This window comes from Dendrobates tinctorius, unplaced genomic scaffold (assembly GCF_039654945.1).
Source record: "Dendrobates tinctorius isolate UK_male_01 unplaced genomic scaffold, ASM3965494v1 ptg000005l, whole genome shotgun sequence".
Taxonomy (NCBI): Eukaryota; Metazoa; Chordata; class Amphibia; order Anura; family Dendrobatidae; genus Dendrobates; species Dendrobates tinctorius.
In genome coordinates this window covers 24,107,993-24,126,375 of record NW_027361673.1, presented here as the reverse complement: position 1 = coordinate 24,126,375, position 18,383 = coordinate 24,107,993, and the positions used below count along the sequence as shown (strand labels likewise).

The 18,383-nt window shown below is 44.2% G+C and overlaps 1 protein-coding gene across 1 annotated transcript in view; it reads left to right on the top strand.

The window, feature by feature from the left end:
- The window catches only part of OSBPL10 (oxysterol binding protein like 10), a 664,525-nt gene that overhangs the window by 459,668 nt on the left and 186,474 nt on the right, over positions 1–18,383 (top strand). Inside the window, exons 5-6 of the mRNA XM_073568669.1 lie at positions 2,408–2,615; positions 10,266–10,420. Coding sequence (XP_073424770.1) covers positions 2,408–2,615; positions 10,266–10,420 — 363 coding nt within the window. The remainder of the gene's footprint in view (positions 1–2,407; positions 2,616–10,265; positions 10,421–18,383) is intronic.

The window sequence follows — 18,383 nt, the reverse complement described above, 5'->3', positions numbered from 1 at the left end:
ACCTGTACTTAACCAATGATACAAGTGGTATTTTAGTAGCGTGCAGCGTTACAACAGCTATGCTCAGCTTATAATTGCTAACCTGAGCACTTTTAGCTGCTGAGCATTGTTACACAATCCTTCAGATGAGATATTGTTCTGTCAAATGAAAGTGCAAAGTAGCAAGAAATGTTAATTAGCTGAACAGGTCTGATGTCCACGCGAGCGGAGCCTTGGCCAGAAATACACGTCTTTCTCATTATTATGCTCTACTCTACAGGAGCTCATAGCAAAAAGCTGCTTCCTTAATGTGCTCTTGTAATAATGAGGACGCAGATCACAGCTGTCCTTTCATCATAGTTTTTTGCAGCTCTTGCTTTGCCATACCCCATCTGCCACATCTCATTGCCTGCATGGGCATACAATCAAAGGGAATGGGTGCAAGACAGGGCAATGATAGCTCGCTCATTCACCTGATGGAAGCTTTCATCTTGTCGAGATGTATCAATGCCACTTTGCCAGTAATGATAGTAATTCAGCATTATAGCATCCCTGTGGTGTACAAAAGCACTTTTGTCATATGCATAAAATAATGTATTTTGTAATATATATATTATATGTAATATATATATAATATATATATATATATATATATATATATATATATATATATATATGTTGGTACCCCTCATTAAATAACAGAAAAACCCACAATGGTGGCAGAAATAGCTTGAATCTGACAAAAGTAATAATAAATGAAAAATCAATGATAATGAACACATTAAAGTCTGACATTGTGTGTATTCATTCTCTTTAATAGCAGACACATGTGATTGCCCGGCAGCTGCAGGAAGCCGCCGGCTGAGGCTATTGTGCTCGCTATTAAAGATCAATGAATATTCATTGCTCTCCATGCCCATGGGAGTGGAGAGCAGCGAATTTTAGTTCACTTAGAAGCACACTTCAAAGCCCAGCCGCTGCAGGAAGCCGGCGGCTGTGGCTAACAGTGTGTCCGCTATTAAATGAATGAGAAATGAATGGGCGTGGAGAGCAGTGAATATTCATTTCTCTCTAGCAGTGGGCACAGGTGTTAGTCGTGGCAGCTGGCTCCCGCCTCCTGCAACCAGCAGCTCCACCGCTGCCGCTCCCCACAGCAGGTAAAATATGGTACATTTCAAGTGAATGTGCGTCTAAAAAGCGGCCGTCGGCGGCCCCCTGATCTGGGTAGGGATCGCCAAGTGGTCTACAGTGCCTGCGGGCCGCATGAAGCAGCCTCAGGGGCCGCATGTGGCCCACCGGCCGCGTGTTTGAGACCCTTGGTATAAATTGTATGCACGTGTATAATTGGGAGAACTGTGTACTGTGGGCATTACTTAGGCTATAGTATCGCAGGTCCTGATTTTGCTCCTACTGGACTTTATTATGTATCTCCTTTAGTCCCATCCAAAAGACCTTTCTAAAATTATTTCCAACTTTTTCCAGCATACATTCACAGAATCAAAAAGATTTCTTAATCTTAAAGAATGTTAGCGCTCCTTGATTTGATCTCTGTGACAAAATTAGATATTAAAACGCTTTTCCATGACTTGGATATTGATGGCCTATACTTTTATTGGAAACCGTTTGCCCACAATATACAGAGCCATAACCACACAGCTCCATACACTGTGTAGCGTCTGGTGCCAGGTACTCCAGCTCGGTTCTTATTCACTTTAATGGGAAGTGAGATCAGAAGTGTCGGATGCAATCGATCTGTTTTTGATAACTAATCCAAATGATGCGTCATCATTATCAACGTCCTGGTAAAATTCTTTGTCATCTCACTTCTTCCATGAAAAATACCATGCCTGCTGTAGTGGATTGGCCATGGCAGGCACCCAACTGCTTACACCAGAAAAGGAAACCAGGAGAATAATGGCGATAGATGGCAGTAGTGGTCCAGTAGGTAAATGTTGGTTTTTTTTGTTGTTTTTTTTTAAAGGACCATTATGGGTTCATGTATAAAGGGTGCACCATCTCTTTAAATCTAATATATCATCAGAAATGAACTATTGTTTAAATCGAGTTTTTGTGTTATACGTATTTGTGAAAAAAAAATTGTGGGGTGTGGTGATCCATATAACTGGCACGTTATAATGTGATGTTTTGGTGTGTGCATAATTTCATTTGTCTATGTTAATAAATTGTAATATGAGCTCATTTATGCGGATATCTTTACAGTTCTGTTACGTGTACTGGTAGCGTTGTGATACTGAACCAGTACCATATCAGAAAATCTATGGATTACATTTTTAGGCAGCCAATTTTTTTAATAATAATAAAAAAAATCTTGCTCCTGCCTTCATGGGAACTGCATAGTTTACTGTGGCCAATTTCCACTTTTTTAATATTATTTATTGTAATATATCTGTTCTTTTCATTTCTATAGGTTATGGCCGATGTGGAGGGGCAGCAAAAGAATCTGGTACATGCCATTGAATCCCTTTCAGGCTCTGGCCCACTTTCTGCCTTGGATCAGGATTTTCTCCTCCTGAAAGCTACCTCAGCTGCCACCCTCTGCTGCCTTGGCGAATGCCTCCATTTACTACAGCAGAGTGTCTATCAGGCAGGACAGAACAACAAGCCTGTGATGTCAGGTGAGAGCTGTTTTATAATATAAAAAAAATAGAAATTACACTGAACAAAAATAAATGTAACACTTGTTTCTGATTCCATTTTTCATTAGCTGACCTCAAAGATCTATGACTTTTTCTATGTACATAAAAGGCCTTTTTCTCTCAAATGTTGTTCACAAATTTGTCAAAATCTGTGTTAGTGAGCACTTCTTCTTTGCCGAGGTAATCCATCCACCTCACACATGTAGTATATCCGGATGCTGAATAGACCATGTGATTATTGCACAGGTTTGCATTAGGCTGGCCACAGTAAAATGTGCAGTTTCACAGTATTGGGTGGGTCTGGAGGTGTGTGGGGGGGTGTCAGATCATCAGTCAGTATCTGGTGTGACCATCATTTGCCTCAGGCAGTACAACACATTTACTTCACATAGAGTTGATCAGGTTGTTGATTGTGGCCTGTGGAATGTTGGTCTAAAGGACCCATCTCACATAGCAGATCACTAGCGAGATCGCTAATGCGTCACCGATTTTGTGATGCAACAGCGATCTCGCCTGCGACCTTGCTACATGGGACATGCAGCAGTGACCGACCCCCTTCTGGATATCGCTGATCGTGCAGGATTGTCCTGGGCCACTTTTTCGTTGTCGGTGTCCCGCTGGCCAGCCCACATCGCGGTGTTTGATCGCTGGATCGTTGCTGCGTCGCTGAAGAGATCTGACTGTTTGGCATCTTACTAGCGATCATTTAGCGATGCACCAGCGATCCCTACCAGGTCGTATCGTTGTCGGGATCGCTGGTGCGTCGCTAAGTGAAACGGGACTCTTATCCTTTTCAATAGCTGTACAAAGTTGCTGGATATTGGCAGAAACTTGAATACACTCTCGTATACGCCGATCCAGAGCATCCCAAACATGCTCAGTGGGTTACTCTTCCGGTGAGTATGCTGGTCATGCAAGAACTGGCATGTATTCAGCTCCCAGGAATTGTGTACAGATCAATGTATTACCATGCTGCAACATGAGGTGATGGTTGTGCTTGAATGGCCCAAACAATGGGCCTCAGGATCGCATCACGATATTTCTGTACATTCAAAAAGGTATCAAGAAAATGCACCTGTGTTCATTGCCCATACCATAACCCTACCGCCACCATAGGCCACTCGATTTGCAACGTTGAAATCCACAAACTGCTTACCCACACGTTACCATACATGCAGTCTGCTGTCTGCCCTGTACAGTGAAATCCAGGATTCCATCCGTGAAAAGAACACCTCTCCAACGTGCCAGAGGCCATCGAATGTGAGCATTTGCCCAGTCAAGTTGGTTACGAGTCACGACGACTACCTGCAGTCAGGTGGAGACCCCGATGAGGACAACGAGCATACAGAGGAGCTTCCCTGAGACGGTTTCTGACAGTTTGTGCAGAAATTCTTTGGTTATACAAACCGATTGTTGCAGCAGCTCTCCGGGTGGCTGGTCTCAGACAATCTTGCAGGTGAAAATGCTGGATAATGAGATCCTGGGCCGGGAGGGTTACATGTGGTCTGCTGAGGCTGGTTGTATGTATTGCCAAATTCTCTGAAACTCCTTTGGAGACAGCTTATGGTAATGGTAGAGAAATGAACATTCAATTCACGGGAAATGGCGCTGGTGGAAACTCCCGCAGTCAGCATGCCAATTGCACGCTCCTTCAAAACTTGCGGCATTGTGCTGCGTGCTAAAACTGCACATTTTAGAGTGGCCTTTTATTGAGGCCAGTTTAAGGCACCAGTGCAATAATCATGCTGTCTACTCCGCATCTTGAATATCAATCCACTTCTCAAATGTGAACAAAACAATCTTGGCAAAGGAGCAGTGCTCAGTAATACATATTTAGGCAAATTTGTGAACAATATTTGACAGAAAGGCCTTTTGTGCATATAGAAAAAGTCTTTGATCTTTGAGTTCAGATCTTGAAAAATGGCAGCAAAAACACAAGTGTTGCATCTATATTTTTTTTCAGTATATATTATTTCACTTACAAATAACCCATTCTATATATTGAAGTTATTCTCAAAGTGGTTATCGCATGATGACAGCCCCACTTTGAGTAAATTGGTGTCAACGTGGTAACTGAAGTGATCATCTGTTTTCATCTCTTGATGGAAATCGCTCTTGTGCAGGAAGTTTAACATTTACATAGTTCTTTTCCATTCTTGCTCACAGAGTAGGTATTGATCAAGGGACCCCATGTGTCCTCCTTATCCTTTGCTCTTGGTGCGATGTATCCCGAGTGTCATGGGGTGACACCTTTCTAAATAACTATGATTTAATGATTTTCTGTCTGGAAAGGTTTGCACTATATGCATCCACATATGGCCACTCAGATGTAATGTGAATTGTAGCTTGCCTAAGGTTTTGCTATCATATTGTGAAAATATATTTATTTTCATGGGCATTTGCAGTTCCTGTAGAAAGATAAAAGTGGACACTTGTATATGCTGCCCTTATTCCTTAAGGGCTTGTTCAGATGAGCCTGTTGTACAGACATGTCGGGTCCGCGTATAAATCAGATGGCCCATGGACCAGTGTATTTTAATAGGACCGTTCAGATGACCATTTTTCATATGGACCAAGTATCTGTATGCACATAATGCAGCACACACTATTCGCTTCTGAGTATCAGATGAGACATAACCATTCAAGTCTTTGAGTAAGCAAAAAAAAAAAAACAAAAGCAGATCCCATGGGAAACATCCATATGGCATCTAATTTCTATGCATACATTGCCACTAGTAACATAGGAAACTATATTTGATCGTGTACTTTTTAAATTGTTCAAGTATAAATTCGGACGTCATATAGGCGTAAAGTACAGACACGAAGGTCACAACAAGCATGACAATACACATGAAAATCGTCCTAGTTTTCTGGGTGAAAATCAGATGAGCATATGGACAGTGGTTATCTTGATGAGAAAAAGTGTACCTAAAGTTTTTAAAACTTTTATATCATCCATTAGCTGAGATTGTCAATGATTTATAGAAAAAAGCCCATAAACTTTCAGATCAGAGATTTCCATATCTTGTGTGATATTTACAAACTAACCTAATAGCTGATGAATGCTGCCCAATCCAAGTTCAGCATGTATCAGGCGCTGGCTATATGATTTCAGACATGCTGCACATCCATGTTCAGCATGTATCAGGTACTGGCTATATGATTTCAGACATGCTGCCCAATCCACGTTCAGCATGTATCAGGTACTGGCTATATGATTTCAGACATGCTTGCCCGATCCACGTTCAGCATGTATCAGGCACTGGCTATATGTGTCATGCCGCTCTCACATGGGGGCGGGGCCTCGGGTCCGACATCACCTCTTCCAGTGCTGCGCCCACTCCGGGGTCTCTTCGGGTGCGCACGCGCACCTCTCGCACCTAGTCCCGTGGTTGCGCTGCGCTCCTGTGCGCACGCGCGCTCTTCTCAGCTCTGTCTCTGGTCTCATCCTCTCCATGTCCTGGAGTACTTGACCTGGAAGTCCAGGCGATCATGTGCTATATCAGGCTGCCTGATTATTGTTGTGCTTCCTGGCTTGGTCGGTTCGGTCCTTGCTTGGCTGCACGCTGTATTCGGGTCCTCTGCCTTTTGCCCTGTCCCTGTGCGTTGCTCTGCCATGCCTCCTGGCACATGCTCCGTACCTACGCTCTGCTCTGTGCCCTGTCTGTCCCTTACTTTGGTGTGCTTCCTTTCACGCATCCTGCTTTGCCCGCTCCCGGACGTGCTCGCCCGTACGCACCACATGTGCTATCGTACACCCGCCTTGCACGGTTCAGTATCTAGCGCACTCCCATGTACACGCTCTGTATGGTCCTATACCCTGCATACTCCTGTGACCACGCTTCACTCTCCGTTGCATCCTGCAAACACACTCATTCCTGTCTCCTGTGAGCCGGCCACCTGGTTCCAGCAGTTGTGGTATCTTACCCCTTGGACTTGCCACTGACACTCCCTGTATAGGGGGTGGTCCTCACTAGGCCTGCTCGCCCAGGAAAGGTGGGTGCCATGACCCAGAGGGACCACTCCGGAGTCATCACGGTATAACAATATGATTTCAGACATGCTGCCCGTCCACGTCCACAATCAGCATGTATCAGGCACTGACTATATGATTTCAGACTTGCTGCCCAATCCACGTTTAGCGTACATCAGACTCTGGCTATATGATTTCAGACATGCTTCCCGATCCACGTTCATCATGTATCAGGCACTGGCTATATGATTTCAAAAATGCTGCCCATCCACGTTCAGCATGTATCAGGTACTGGCTATATGATTTCAGACATGCTGCCCGATCTACCTTCAGCATGTATCAGGCAGTGGCTGTATGATTTCACACAGGTATGTTTGACTCTGAAACCCTGTTGTATCCTAAGTTTTACAGAGTCTTTCCGATTTGTCAAAAAAGTGGGAGCTCATGACACCATTCCAAATAAGTCTGTGGGTGATAGTAACCCCTTTACGACCTTTGACGTATTCATACATCATGGTTGGGTATGGGTTCCCGACCCTTAATGTATAGGTATGTCATGGCAATGGTGCGGAGCATAGGAGCTGTGCCCGTGCATTCGCCACCGCTGGGAGCTCTGCTTATGTGATCGCCAATCCCTGATTTTCACTGCTAGGAGTTGTGCCTGCACCTCTCTCCGCTGTTTATCCACTTTAATGCCACGATCTATATCAATCACAGCATTTAGGAGGCTAGAAGAGGGAGATGGCTTCCGATCAGCGCCACCATGACGTCCTAATCGTTGTTATGACGACCTCCAGGTCAGCAAGCTATGGCAAGCCTGTTAAACGATGCCCAGAGCATGGTCTAAGAGGCTTCTGTCACTGTAATACTGACAGGTATAATATATTGTAATGCTGGTGCATTGAAATGCATTATATCAGTGATTACACGACTAAAAGTTTAAGTCCCATAGAGGGATGAAGTAAAAAAAAAAAAAATTGTAAAAAATATCTCAATATAAAAAATAATATATCAATAAATAGGCAAAAAAAGTACACATGTCCAGAGCGTTACAAGCTATAAAACTGTCACACTAGTTAACCCCTTCGGTAAACTCTGAAAAAAAACTGGAAAAAAGCTATACTTTTTCATCATACTGCTGAACATAAAGTGGAATAAAAAGTTGAATGGAAATAAAATGGTTTAGTTGAAAACGTTATCTTGTCCTGCAAAAAAATAAGCCAGCTTACAGCTCCATCAGTGGATAAAGAAGCTATAGCTCTCAGAATATAATTTTCTTTCTGTAAAAAATGTTATTGTGTAAAAGCGGCAAAATGTAAAAGAAATTATATAAGTCTGGTATCGCTGTAATCGCAACGACCCAAAGAATAAAGTCATCTACCACATAAGGAATGGCGTAAATAATAAATAAAACTTATTCTTGACCTGCTGTTGATTTGTTCATTGTATCTTCTAAAGATCGCAGTAAGGCTCGGCGCACATTTATTCTGCACTCTGCACTGAGCACTTACACCGGGGTTTCCATGTAAATCTCTGAAATATGTGATTCGGACAGAAGCCACAACGGAAAATTCCATATAATGAGGCAGATAGAGGCACTATGGAAGCAGTCTGTGCTATGTTCCAGCAGTGTCCATCTTTTTAAGCATGCAATAAAAGCGAGGCCACGCCACAGTTTTGTTCATCTCTGAAAAAGAAATCTCTGAACAGGATCAGACAGACTCCAGAGTAACTGTGCTGCCCCATTATAGTGATTGGATCCCTCAGGGGTTTCATCTGAGTCACATCATTCGGAGATTTAGATGGAAACTCCGATGTAAGTGCTCAACGTAGGGCACAGGATAAATGTGATCCCAAATGTTATGTGAAATATTCCCAATAGAAGCTTCAACTCAATCGACAAAAAAGCCCTCACTCAAGTCCATAATCTGTCAATGGAAATCTAGGGCACTTCCACGTTTCTGGTAACACAAAGGCTCTGGAAAAGCACTATGGCTTCTCACCTCCCAAAAGAAATCCTGCGAATTCTGCGCTCTCAAATCCAAGTGCACCTCTCCCTTCTGAGCTTCAATGTGCCTAAACCACATTTAGCATCCACATTTGGCTTTTCTGTAGCAAAGAGAGCATGCCTAATTTATGGGTGCATGCCTAAGCAAGAGCTGGGCATAATATAATGTATGTACACTTAAACATACTGGACACTACAATGTACTGGGCACTAAAGTGGCAGATTTGCAATTTTCCCTCAGCAACATCCTCTTCAAAATTGTCACTACACCTGTAGATTAATTCCCTGAGAGGTGTAAGTTCCAAAGTGGGGTCACTTGAGGTGTGATTCTGCCCCCCTGGCACTTAGGAGCTCTGTATATGGAGTCCGCAAACTATTCTACAATATATAATTTTATTCTCAGAGAGTCAAATAGCGCTCCTTCCCTCCCGAGTCTCGGCGTGTGACCTAATAGTACTTTATAGCCACGTATGGGGTATTGCCAAATTCAGCAAAAATAGTGAAAATGTAAAATCTGGGGCTAGAACAAAATTTTTGTGGTAAAAACGTAATTATTTTTCTTCACTGCCCAATGGTGTAAAATTCTGTGACACAGCCAAGTTGTCAATATGATCATTAAACCCTTAGATTAATCGAGAGATGTAGTTTGTAAAATGGAGTCTCTTATGGGGGGTTTCTGCTGTTGTGGCACCTCAGGGGCTCTGCCAGTATGACATGGCACTCTCAAACCATTTTAACAAAATCTGAACATCAATATTTCCCTTCTGAGCTTTTCACAGTAGTAGTTTTTGACCACATATGGGGCATTGATGTACTTAGGAAAAATTGCATCACAAATTGTATGGTCCATTTTCTCCTATTATCCCTTATGGAAATTTAAAATTTGGCACCAAAGTAACATTTCAGTGGAAAAAATAGTAATTTACCAATGAATTAGCCCACTGGTATACAATTCTGTGAATTGCCTGAGAGTTAAAAATGCTCAAAACACCCCTAGTCGAATTCCTCAAGAAATGCAGTTTTTTGCTTTAAAAGCCGCCAGAGACCAAACCTCATAAAGACTAGGCCAGTCCACAGCATCTACTCCTCGCCTGCTCCTCATAAGTGACAGATCTCACCAAACATGCAAATATATGGAGAGACCAGTCACTCCATGGTTGAAGGAGTGACTGATATATGCGGACCTTGGATTTGGCAGAATGTATCAATTGTCAGGTTCACTTTAATATCATCAAAAAACTTATTTGGAACTGTCAGATAATAAAAAGATTGCCCGCAGCACTCATTTTGGATAAACAGGAACCAGGTTATCCATACCCATAAGAAGACCCGTTGTTCCAAACTCCAAGGAGCTCTCTTGAAAAAATGCACAGTAAAAATAGACAGTGTCCAGGCTTGGGGGAGGCAAATAAATCTTTTATTCTGCCATACAAGGTGCAATGTTTCGACTAAATGTACGGTAAGTCTTTGTCAAATTTGCCTCACCCAAGCTTGGACATTGTCTATTGCTTTTTATTTGGAACTGTTGTGAGCACCCACTTTTTCACATTCGAGAGCACTCTGTAAGATTTTGGAAATAATCCACACATAGCAAGTTATAAATGTGATTTATATTTGTATGCATTACTTATGGATTCTGAATTTTCAGAAAGCATTTTGGGATGGCAAGGAACAAAGTCACGTTCTACGGAAAATCTCAAAAATGGAAGCTTTAGCTCTCTGCCAACTGCTACTGCCAACCTCACATGGCCAATACTGCCAAGCATGCCTCAAGACTATCAAATACTAGATCAAGATATCGAGGTAAGCTTTTGAATTTTGGTATGTATAAAGGGCTTTATACATCTATATATGTATGCATAGAGCCATAATAAGTACCGTATTTTTCGGACTATAAGATGCACCGAACCATAAGTCACACCCCAAATTTTCGGAAGGAAAATAGGGAAAAAAAATTAACATGTCAAATGGGGCTCTGTCTTACAGTCCAAATTCAGCTTACCCATGGAGGGAATCAGCAGCGCTGGTGGAGCAGGGTACCAGGAGATGTTTAGTGGACCGGCGATATGACTGGGAGATCCCATCTCAGGCTGGTGTGGCAGGTTCGGCGGTGGTGCTCAGGGCGCCGCCGGCATCTTGTGAAAGCCTGGAGGCCCCGCATATCTATTGCTGCGATGCAGTGGGCTTCGGGAAATCCCAGCCCAGGCTGGTGCAACAGGTTCGGCGGTGGTGCTCTGTGGTGCAGGTGGCTCCACCGGCATCTTGTGAAAGCCTGGAGGCCCTGCATATCCATTGCTGCGATGCGGTGGCCTCCGGGGAAATGGCCGCCGGGGGCAGCACGTGCTCAGATTGAGGTCTCGGCAACGAGATCTCCTCAGGAGATAAGATCTTGTTGCCGAGATCTCAATCTGAGCATGCACTGCCCCCCGGCAGCCATTTTCCTGGAGGCCACCGCATCGCAGCAATGGATGTGCGGTGCCAACGGGTTTTCACAAAATGCTGGCGGAGCACCCTTGCACCACAGAGCACCACCGCTGAATCTGCTGCACCAGCCACACCAGCATGAGAAGGGAGTGTGATCGTCACTCAGCAGAGTCGGACTGCTGCAGAATCGCCTGACTCCTGCTGCCGCCACAGTATTTGTAAGTATATTCTGACTATAAGACACCCCCCCATTTTCCACAAAAAATTTTTGGGAAAAAAATGAGTCTTATAATCCGAATAATACGGTACAAAAAATACAATATCTTTAATGTGGCTGTCAAGGACTCTAAATTTGATAATCTGTTTGATAGGTCGCTTTACACCCTTCCCCTCAACTGAAATTCGCACCATCAGTGGCCAGATGTAATTGAAGCATTGCGCGAAGCACGGCACCACCATACATTGTTTAGTGGCTGCAGCCACTAAGAAGCGGACCTCTGACTTTAATTGGTTTTCTTTAAATTGAGAACCTCATCAAATTGATTCCACTCCATTCTTTTTTTTTTCTGTGCCCCTCAATTCCAAAGTTATGCCCCCTGGAAATAAATATGCAAGGTTTCCCTTCAAGCAATTGGTCATATATCAAAAACTGTTCCAGAATCATTGAAGCAGCGCAAATTGAAGGGAGGTACAGTGCGCAGTTTAAATGTAAAAATCCAGTGAAAGGTCTTCTGTGAAGCTGGAATGTTTAACCTCATACATAACTTATATCCAGCCAGAGCATATTTCAGCTGATAGGTGGGGAGCAGATGTCAGACCCCCACCGATTTCATATTGACGACCTTTCCTGTCCTTGGCGACCCCTTTAATTCCTTTTAGCTATGATACCGAAGATAGAAAGAACTACCAATATATTTCATAGCTCAAAGTCAAATATTTATGAAAATATATGCCTTCTTGATTATCATTGTATTTTATAATGGGAACCAGGGAACTGAACACTGACCTCAGGTAATTGACCTGCTGAAGTCAGTGTCATGCTTTCTGAATTCCGAATAGCTGATTACATAGGAGGATAGATTGTTTTATAAAATGTTTGGCTGATAGTAATATGTCCTTTCCATTTTAAATAGCACAAATCTCTTTAAAGCAACTGAATGTAGTGCAAATGAGGACTTGCAACTCTCCTGCATTTGCTTGTGTGCTTTGTGTATAAATTTGCATCTGTTGTAGAGGTTGACATTCGGTAAGAGTTGAGTTTATGTAGATTTCTCAAACAGTTCCAAAAGCTTTTGCTGAATAATTTTATATTATTATTATTTTTTATTTATATAGCACCATTAATTCCATGGTGCTGTACATGAGGAGGGGGGTTGCATACAAAGTTATAGATATCGTTACATACAAAGTTATAGATATCATTAACAGTAAACAAATTTACAATAACAGACTGGTACAGAGGGGAGAGGACCCTGTCCTTGCGGACTTACATATTTTGATAGAGTTTAAGCTCAGCCACCACTGTATTCCCCACCTAGTGAACCCATTATGTGGTTGGTTGACAAATCGTTGGTTTTTTTAGATCATGTCTGTGTGCAAAAAATCTCACACGCTCCATTCGGTCTTCTCATCGTGCCAGTGCAGTGCTTTCCAATCTGTAATAAATACAAAACTTGGCACTCAACTTTATAGGTATCTTTTCAGAAGATATTTATTAAAGCAGTCTGCAAAAACGTTTCAGTCTAACAAAGACCTTCATCAGTCTGCGACAGACTATAGAATAAAAATGAATACATAATAAATCCTCACATAGTCCAATGGTCAATTAATACAAATGCAGCCAAACTTGTATAGAAAATCAATGATGTGCAAAAATTCAACACATTATAAGTCAGATATCATGATCAGATGGTGAGGGGAGAGGGGTAGGGGTGGGAGGAATAGGAAAACCTTCCTGACTGCTGTTTTGCAGGGAATGAGGTGAATATGCACAATATTGGTTTTAGATCTTCTGTTGGTTAATAGAGAAAAAAGGGCGTTTGATGGTTATAATGGTATGGTCCACCTAATGTGCGGTGATAATAGAGACAAAACAGGTGAGGTGAGATAGTGGTATAAAGAATGGGCTACCTGTATCAGATTAATAAATGTCTGTTGTAGTCCAAGATATATAACCGTTCCAAGTAGGGGTATAATAGGGAGAGTAACATATGTAAAGGCCCCGTCACGCTAAGCGATCTCGCTAGCAAGATCGCTGATTTTGTGACACATCAGCGATCTCGCCAGCGAGATCGCTGTGTGTGACGGGGATCAGTGACGGGCCCCCCCTGCCGGTTATCGCTGATCATGATCGAGCGGCCTGGGCCATTTTTCGATCGCTGGTCTCCCGCTGCACAGCGCACATCGCTGCGTGTGGCAGCGAGAGACCAGCGATCAGCGACGCTGGACGTTGGCTGCTAATGTAAACGTCGGGTATCCAGGAGCCGCGGATCCTGGATACCCTCTGTTTACCTTGGAAACCGGCGTACACGCTGGTTTCCAAGGTAAACAGCGGGTATCCAGGAGTCGCGCGGCTTGTCTAACGCATCCGTTTATAACTGTAGGTAAAGAGGAGAAATTAGGCCTTATTTTGTAAGTTGTAGACTTATGTCGCTCAAAAAAATCAGTGCACTTACCAGTGGTGGTCAGGGGTTAGGAGTGTCATGCAAGAAGCAGTATCCATCGCTTGTCATGTGGGTATGATGACTAGACTGCGTGGTTTAAGTATCCGAGGAGCGGGAGTAATGTCACGCTCACCAGAAGTCTCCAACCGGAACTAGCGCTTAACTTGTGTTCCATTGACAGGAAGTCTACTTCCTGGTTGTGACGAAAAATAGCGTTCCACATACAGTGGGGAAAAAAAGTATTTAGTCAGTCAGCAATAGTGCAAGTTCCACCACTTAAAAAGATGAGAGGCGTCTGTAATTTATATCATAGGTAGACCTCAACTATGGGAGACAAACTGAGAAAAAAAAATCCAGAAAATCACATTGTCTGTTTTTTTTTCATTTTATTTGCATATTATGGTGGAAAATAAGTATTTGGTCAGAAACAAGCAATCAAGGTTTCTGGCTCTCACAGACCTGTAACTTCTTCTTTAAGAGTCTCCTCTTTCCTCCACTCATTACCTGTAGTAATGGCACCCGTTTAAACTTGTTATCAGTATAAAAAGACACCTGTGCACACCCTCAAACAGTCTGACTCCAAACTCCACTATGGTGAAGACCAAAGAGCTGTCAAAGGACACCAGAAACAAAATTGTAGCCCTGCACCAGGCTGGGAAGACTGAATCTGCAATAGCCAACCAGCTTGGAGTGAAGAAATCAACTGTGGGAGCAATAATTAGAAAATGGAAGACATACAAGACCACTGATAATCTCCCTCGATCTGGTGCTCCACGCAAAATCCCACCCCGTGGGGTCAGAATGATCACAAGAACGGTGAGCAAAAATCCCAGAACCATGCGGGGGGACCTAGTGAATGAACTGCAGAGAGCTGGGACCAATGTAACAAGGCCTACCATAAGTAACACACTACGCCACCATGGACTCAGATCCTGCAGTGCCAGACGTGTCCCACTGCTTAAGCCTGTACATGTCCGGGCCCGTCTGAAGTTTGCTAGAGAGCATTTGGATGATCCAGAGGAGTTTTGGGAGAATGTCCTATGGTCTGATGAAAACAAACTGGAACTGTTTGGTAGAAACACAACTTGTCGTGTTTGGAGGAAAAAGAATATTGAGTTGCATCCATCAAACACCATACCTACTGTAAAGCATGGTGGTGGAAACATCATGCTTTGGGGCTGTTTCTCTGCAAAGGGGCCAGGACGACTGATCCGGGTACATGAAAGAATGAATGGGGCCATGTATCGTGAGATTTTGAGTGCAAACCTCCTTCCATCAGCAAGGGCATTAAAGATGAAACGTGGCTGGGTCTTTCAACATGACAATGATCCAAAGCACACCGCCAGGGCAACGAAGGAGTGGCTTCGTAAGAAGCATTTCAAGGTCCTGGAGTGGCCTAGCCAGTCTCCAGATCTCAACCCTATAGAAAACCTTTGGAGGGAGTTGAAAGTCCGTGTTGCCAAGCGAAAAGCCAAAAACATCACTGCTCTAGAGGAGATCTGCATGGAGGAATGGGCCAACATACCAACAACAGTGTGTGGCAACCTTGTGAAGACTTACAGAAAACGTTTGACCTCTGTCATTGCCAACAAACGATATATCACAAAGTATTGAGATGAAATTTTGTTTCTGACCAAATACTTATTTTCCACCATAATGTGCAAATAAAATGAAAAAAAAACAGACAATGTGATTTTCTGGATTTTTTTTTCTCAGTTTGTCTCCCATAGTTGAGGTCTACCTATGATGTAAATTACAGACGCCTCTCAACTTTTTAAGTGGTGGAACTTGCACTATTGCTGACTGACTAAATACTTTTTTTCCCCACTGTATAGGAAATCACATTGTATGCGTTCCACTGGGATTGAATAGCACGGTGACAACGAGAGAATAAAAAAGGGGAAATAATAATATTGTTTGTTTTGTACAGATAGCGTTAAGGTGGCCCCATGTGGTGAATGAGATAGTTGGATATAAAGCATAACAGGGTATAACAGGGATATGGTAGGTTATGGTGAAATAAAATCTATATATGCCTATATTTACCAAGGGCAGGAAATAGAAATAGAGACAGATAATGATAGGAGTATATAGCCGATGGTTTGATGCAGTCGAGTGGGAGAGATGGATGGATCCAAGGGGAAGGAACATAAAAAGGGAAGCCAGATGTGCTCAGTATAGGCGGCTCTGTAATAAAGAATAAATCGCATTAGTGATCCAGTCTAATACATGTGCAAGCAAAACGAAATATTACACTAATATATACTTATATATACATCCATATCATATATGGCAAGCATAACTGTAAAACCATACAATTGTTGTCAAAATGATAACAGCATATGATATACAACTTAACTGAGCAAAAAAGTAGTCATAATGAGTATCTTGCAGATGTTGAATAATTAAATGATAGACAACAGATCATAGTCCTGTTTAGACCTTTGGGGGATAGGTTTTGTAATTCATGAATCCAATATGATTCACGACTTTTAACCCCTTTCTGACATCTGACGTACTATCCTGTCCACGGTACCCGGGCCCGTATGACCGTGGACGGGATAGTACATCGGGCCCTTTAATGCGATACCGCGACTAAAGTCGTGGTGATCGCATTAAAATTCCGACGCCATCTCACCTTACAGAAGATGGCGTCGGCCTCCCGGGCTGCGATCTCGCCCCCCCCCGGTATCCAGAGTGCTGTGATTGGCTGTTCAATTCTGAACAGCCAATCGCAGCGTTTCTCATTGTTTCAGCCAATCAGCTTGGCTGAAACAATGATGTCCTAGGCTAGGATCGGAGTACCGATGTACTCGATCCTAGAGCCGGGTGCCCCCGGATTGGCGCGATCGCCGATCTAATCGATCGCGCCAATCGCAGCGCACAGCGGCGCTATACCGTTGCTGTGCCCTGCCGGTACCGGCGCGGATCGGTGCTATATTAGCGCTGATCTTAGGCTGCAGCCTGGTGCAGGCCCAGCAGGGCCTGCAGGAGCTGGCTGGCGCGATCGATTAGATCGGCGATCGCGCCAACCACAGGGCACAGCTGTGGTCACATGCGACCTCTCTGTGCCCTGCTGGTGACCTGGGCATGACCTGCCTAGGAATCGGAGCTGTGAGCTCCGATCCTAGGCAGTTGCCATGGTCACCAGGCAGATCAGGGATTGGTGGATCGATGTAATCATTCGATCCCACCAATGACAGGTCACAGCAGCGATGTGACCGCTCTGTGACCTGCCCCTGACCTGCCTCTGACCTGTCTGCAGGGGTCCTCACTCTAGCTGAGGATTCCTGCAGAGAGGTCGGACGCAGCAAGAGCTCCTGTGCTGGGTATTGTGGTGCCACAACGTGTAGCATCACAATCCCTGCAGAAAGAAGAAAGAAGAGAGAGAAAAAACGCCAACCATAAGTGTTCCTGATCTATGATACCCTGCCCATTCTATCTTAACCCCCCCATCTATCTTCATACCCCCCATCCCTCCTTCCCCCTCTTTTTACCCCCTTTTTACCCCCCTCCACCCCCCTTCATTTTTTTCACCCCCCTTTGTGCCACCTAACTACAATCCTAACTGATCCCTGTCCAATCTCTCTTCATTCACCCCAATCCCCCCATCCCCTTCCCCCTATTTTTACCCCCCTCCACCCCACTTTTGCGCCCCCTCCGTGCGCAGCCGCCGAGCGTTGATCGGTGACGCAGTTCACCGATCAACACTCGTGCTCACTTTTTTTTCCTTAGCCCCCTTTGCGCCACCTCCGTACACACATCCCGCAGCCGCAAAACTTGGATAAGTGACACACTTCACTTATCCAAGCTTGTGCCTGCCGTTTTTCATTTTTTTCACCCCCCTTTGTGCCACCTAACTACAATCCTAACTGATCCCTGCCCAATCTCTCTTCATCCTCCCTAATCCCCCCATCCCCCTTCCCCCTGTTTTTACCCCCCTCCAACCCACTTTTGCGCCGCCTCCGCACGCAGCCGCCGAGCGTTGATCGGTGACGCAGTTCACCGATCAACACTTGTGCTCGCTTTTTTTTTCCTTAGCCCCCTTTGCACCACCTCTGTACACACATCCCACAGCCGCAAAACTTGGATAAGTGACACACTTCACTTATTCAAGCTTGTGCCTGCCGTTTTTCATTTTTTTCACCCCCCTTTGTGCCACCTAACTACAACCCTATCTGATCCCTGCCCAATCTCTCTTCATCCACCCTAATCCCCCCATCCCCCTTCCCCCTATTTTTACCCCCCTCCACCCCACTTTTGCGCCACCTCCGTGTGGAGCCGCCGAGCGTTGATCGGTGATGCAGTTCACCGATCAACACTCGTGCTCGCTTTTTTTTCCTTAGCCCCCTTAGCGCCACCTCCGTACACACATCCCGCAGCCGCAAAACTTGGATAAGTGACACACGTCACTTATCCAAGCTTGTGCCTGCCGTTTTTCATTTTTTTCACCCCCCTTTGTGCCACCTAACTACAACCCTAACTGTTGATCCCTGCCCGATCTCTCTTCATCTACCCCAATCCCCCATCCCCCCTTTTTCGTACCCCCCCTCCACCCACCTTTGCGCAGCCACCGAGCGTTGATTGGTGACACAGTTCATCAAGCAACACTCGTGCTCCCTTTTTTTTCTCAGCCCCCTTAGCGCCAACTCCGCACACACATCCCCCAGCTGGCAAAC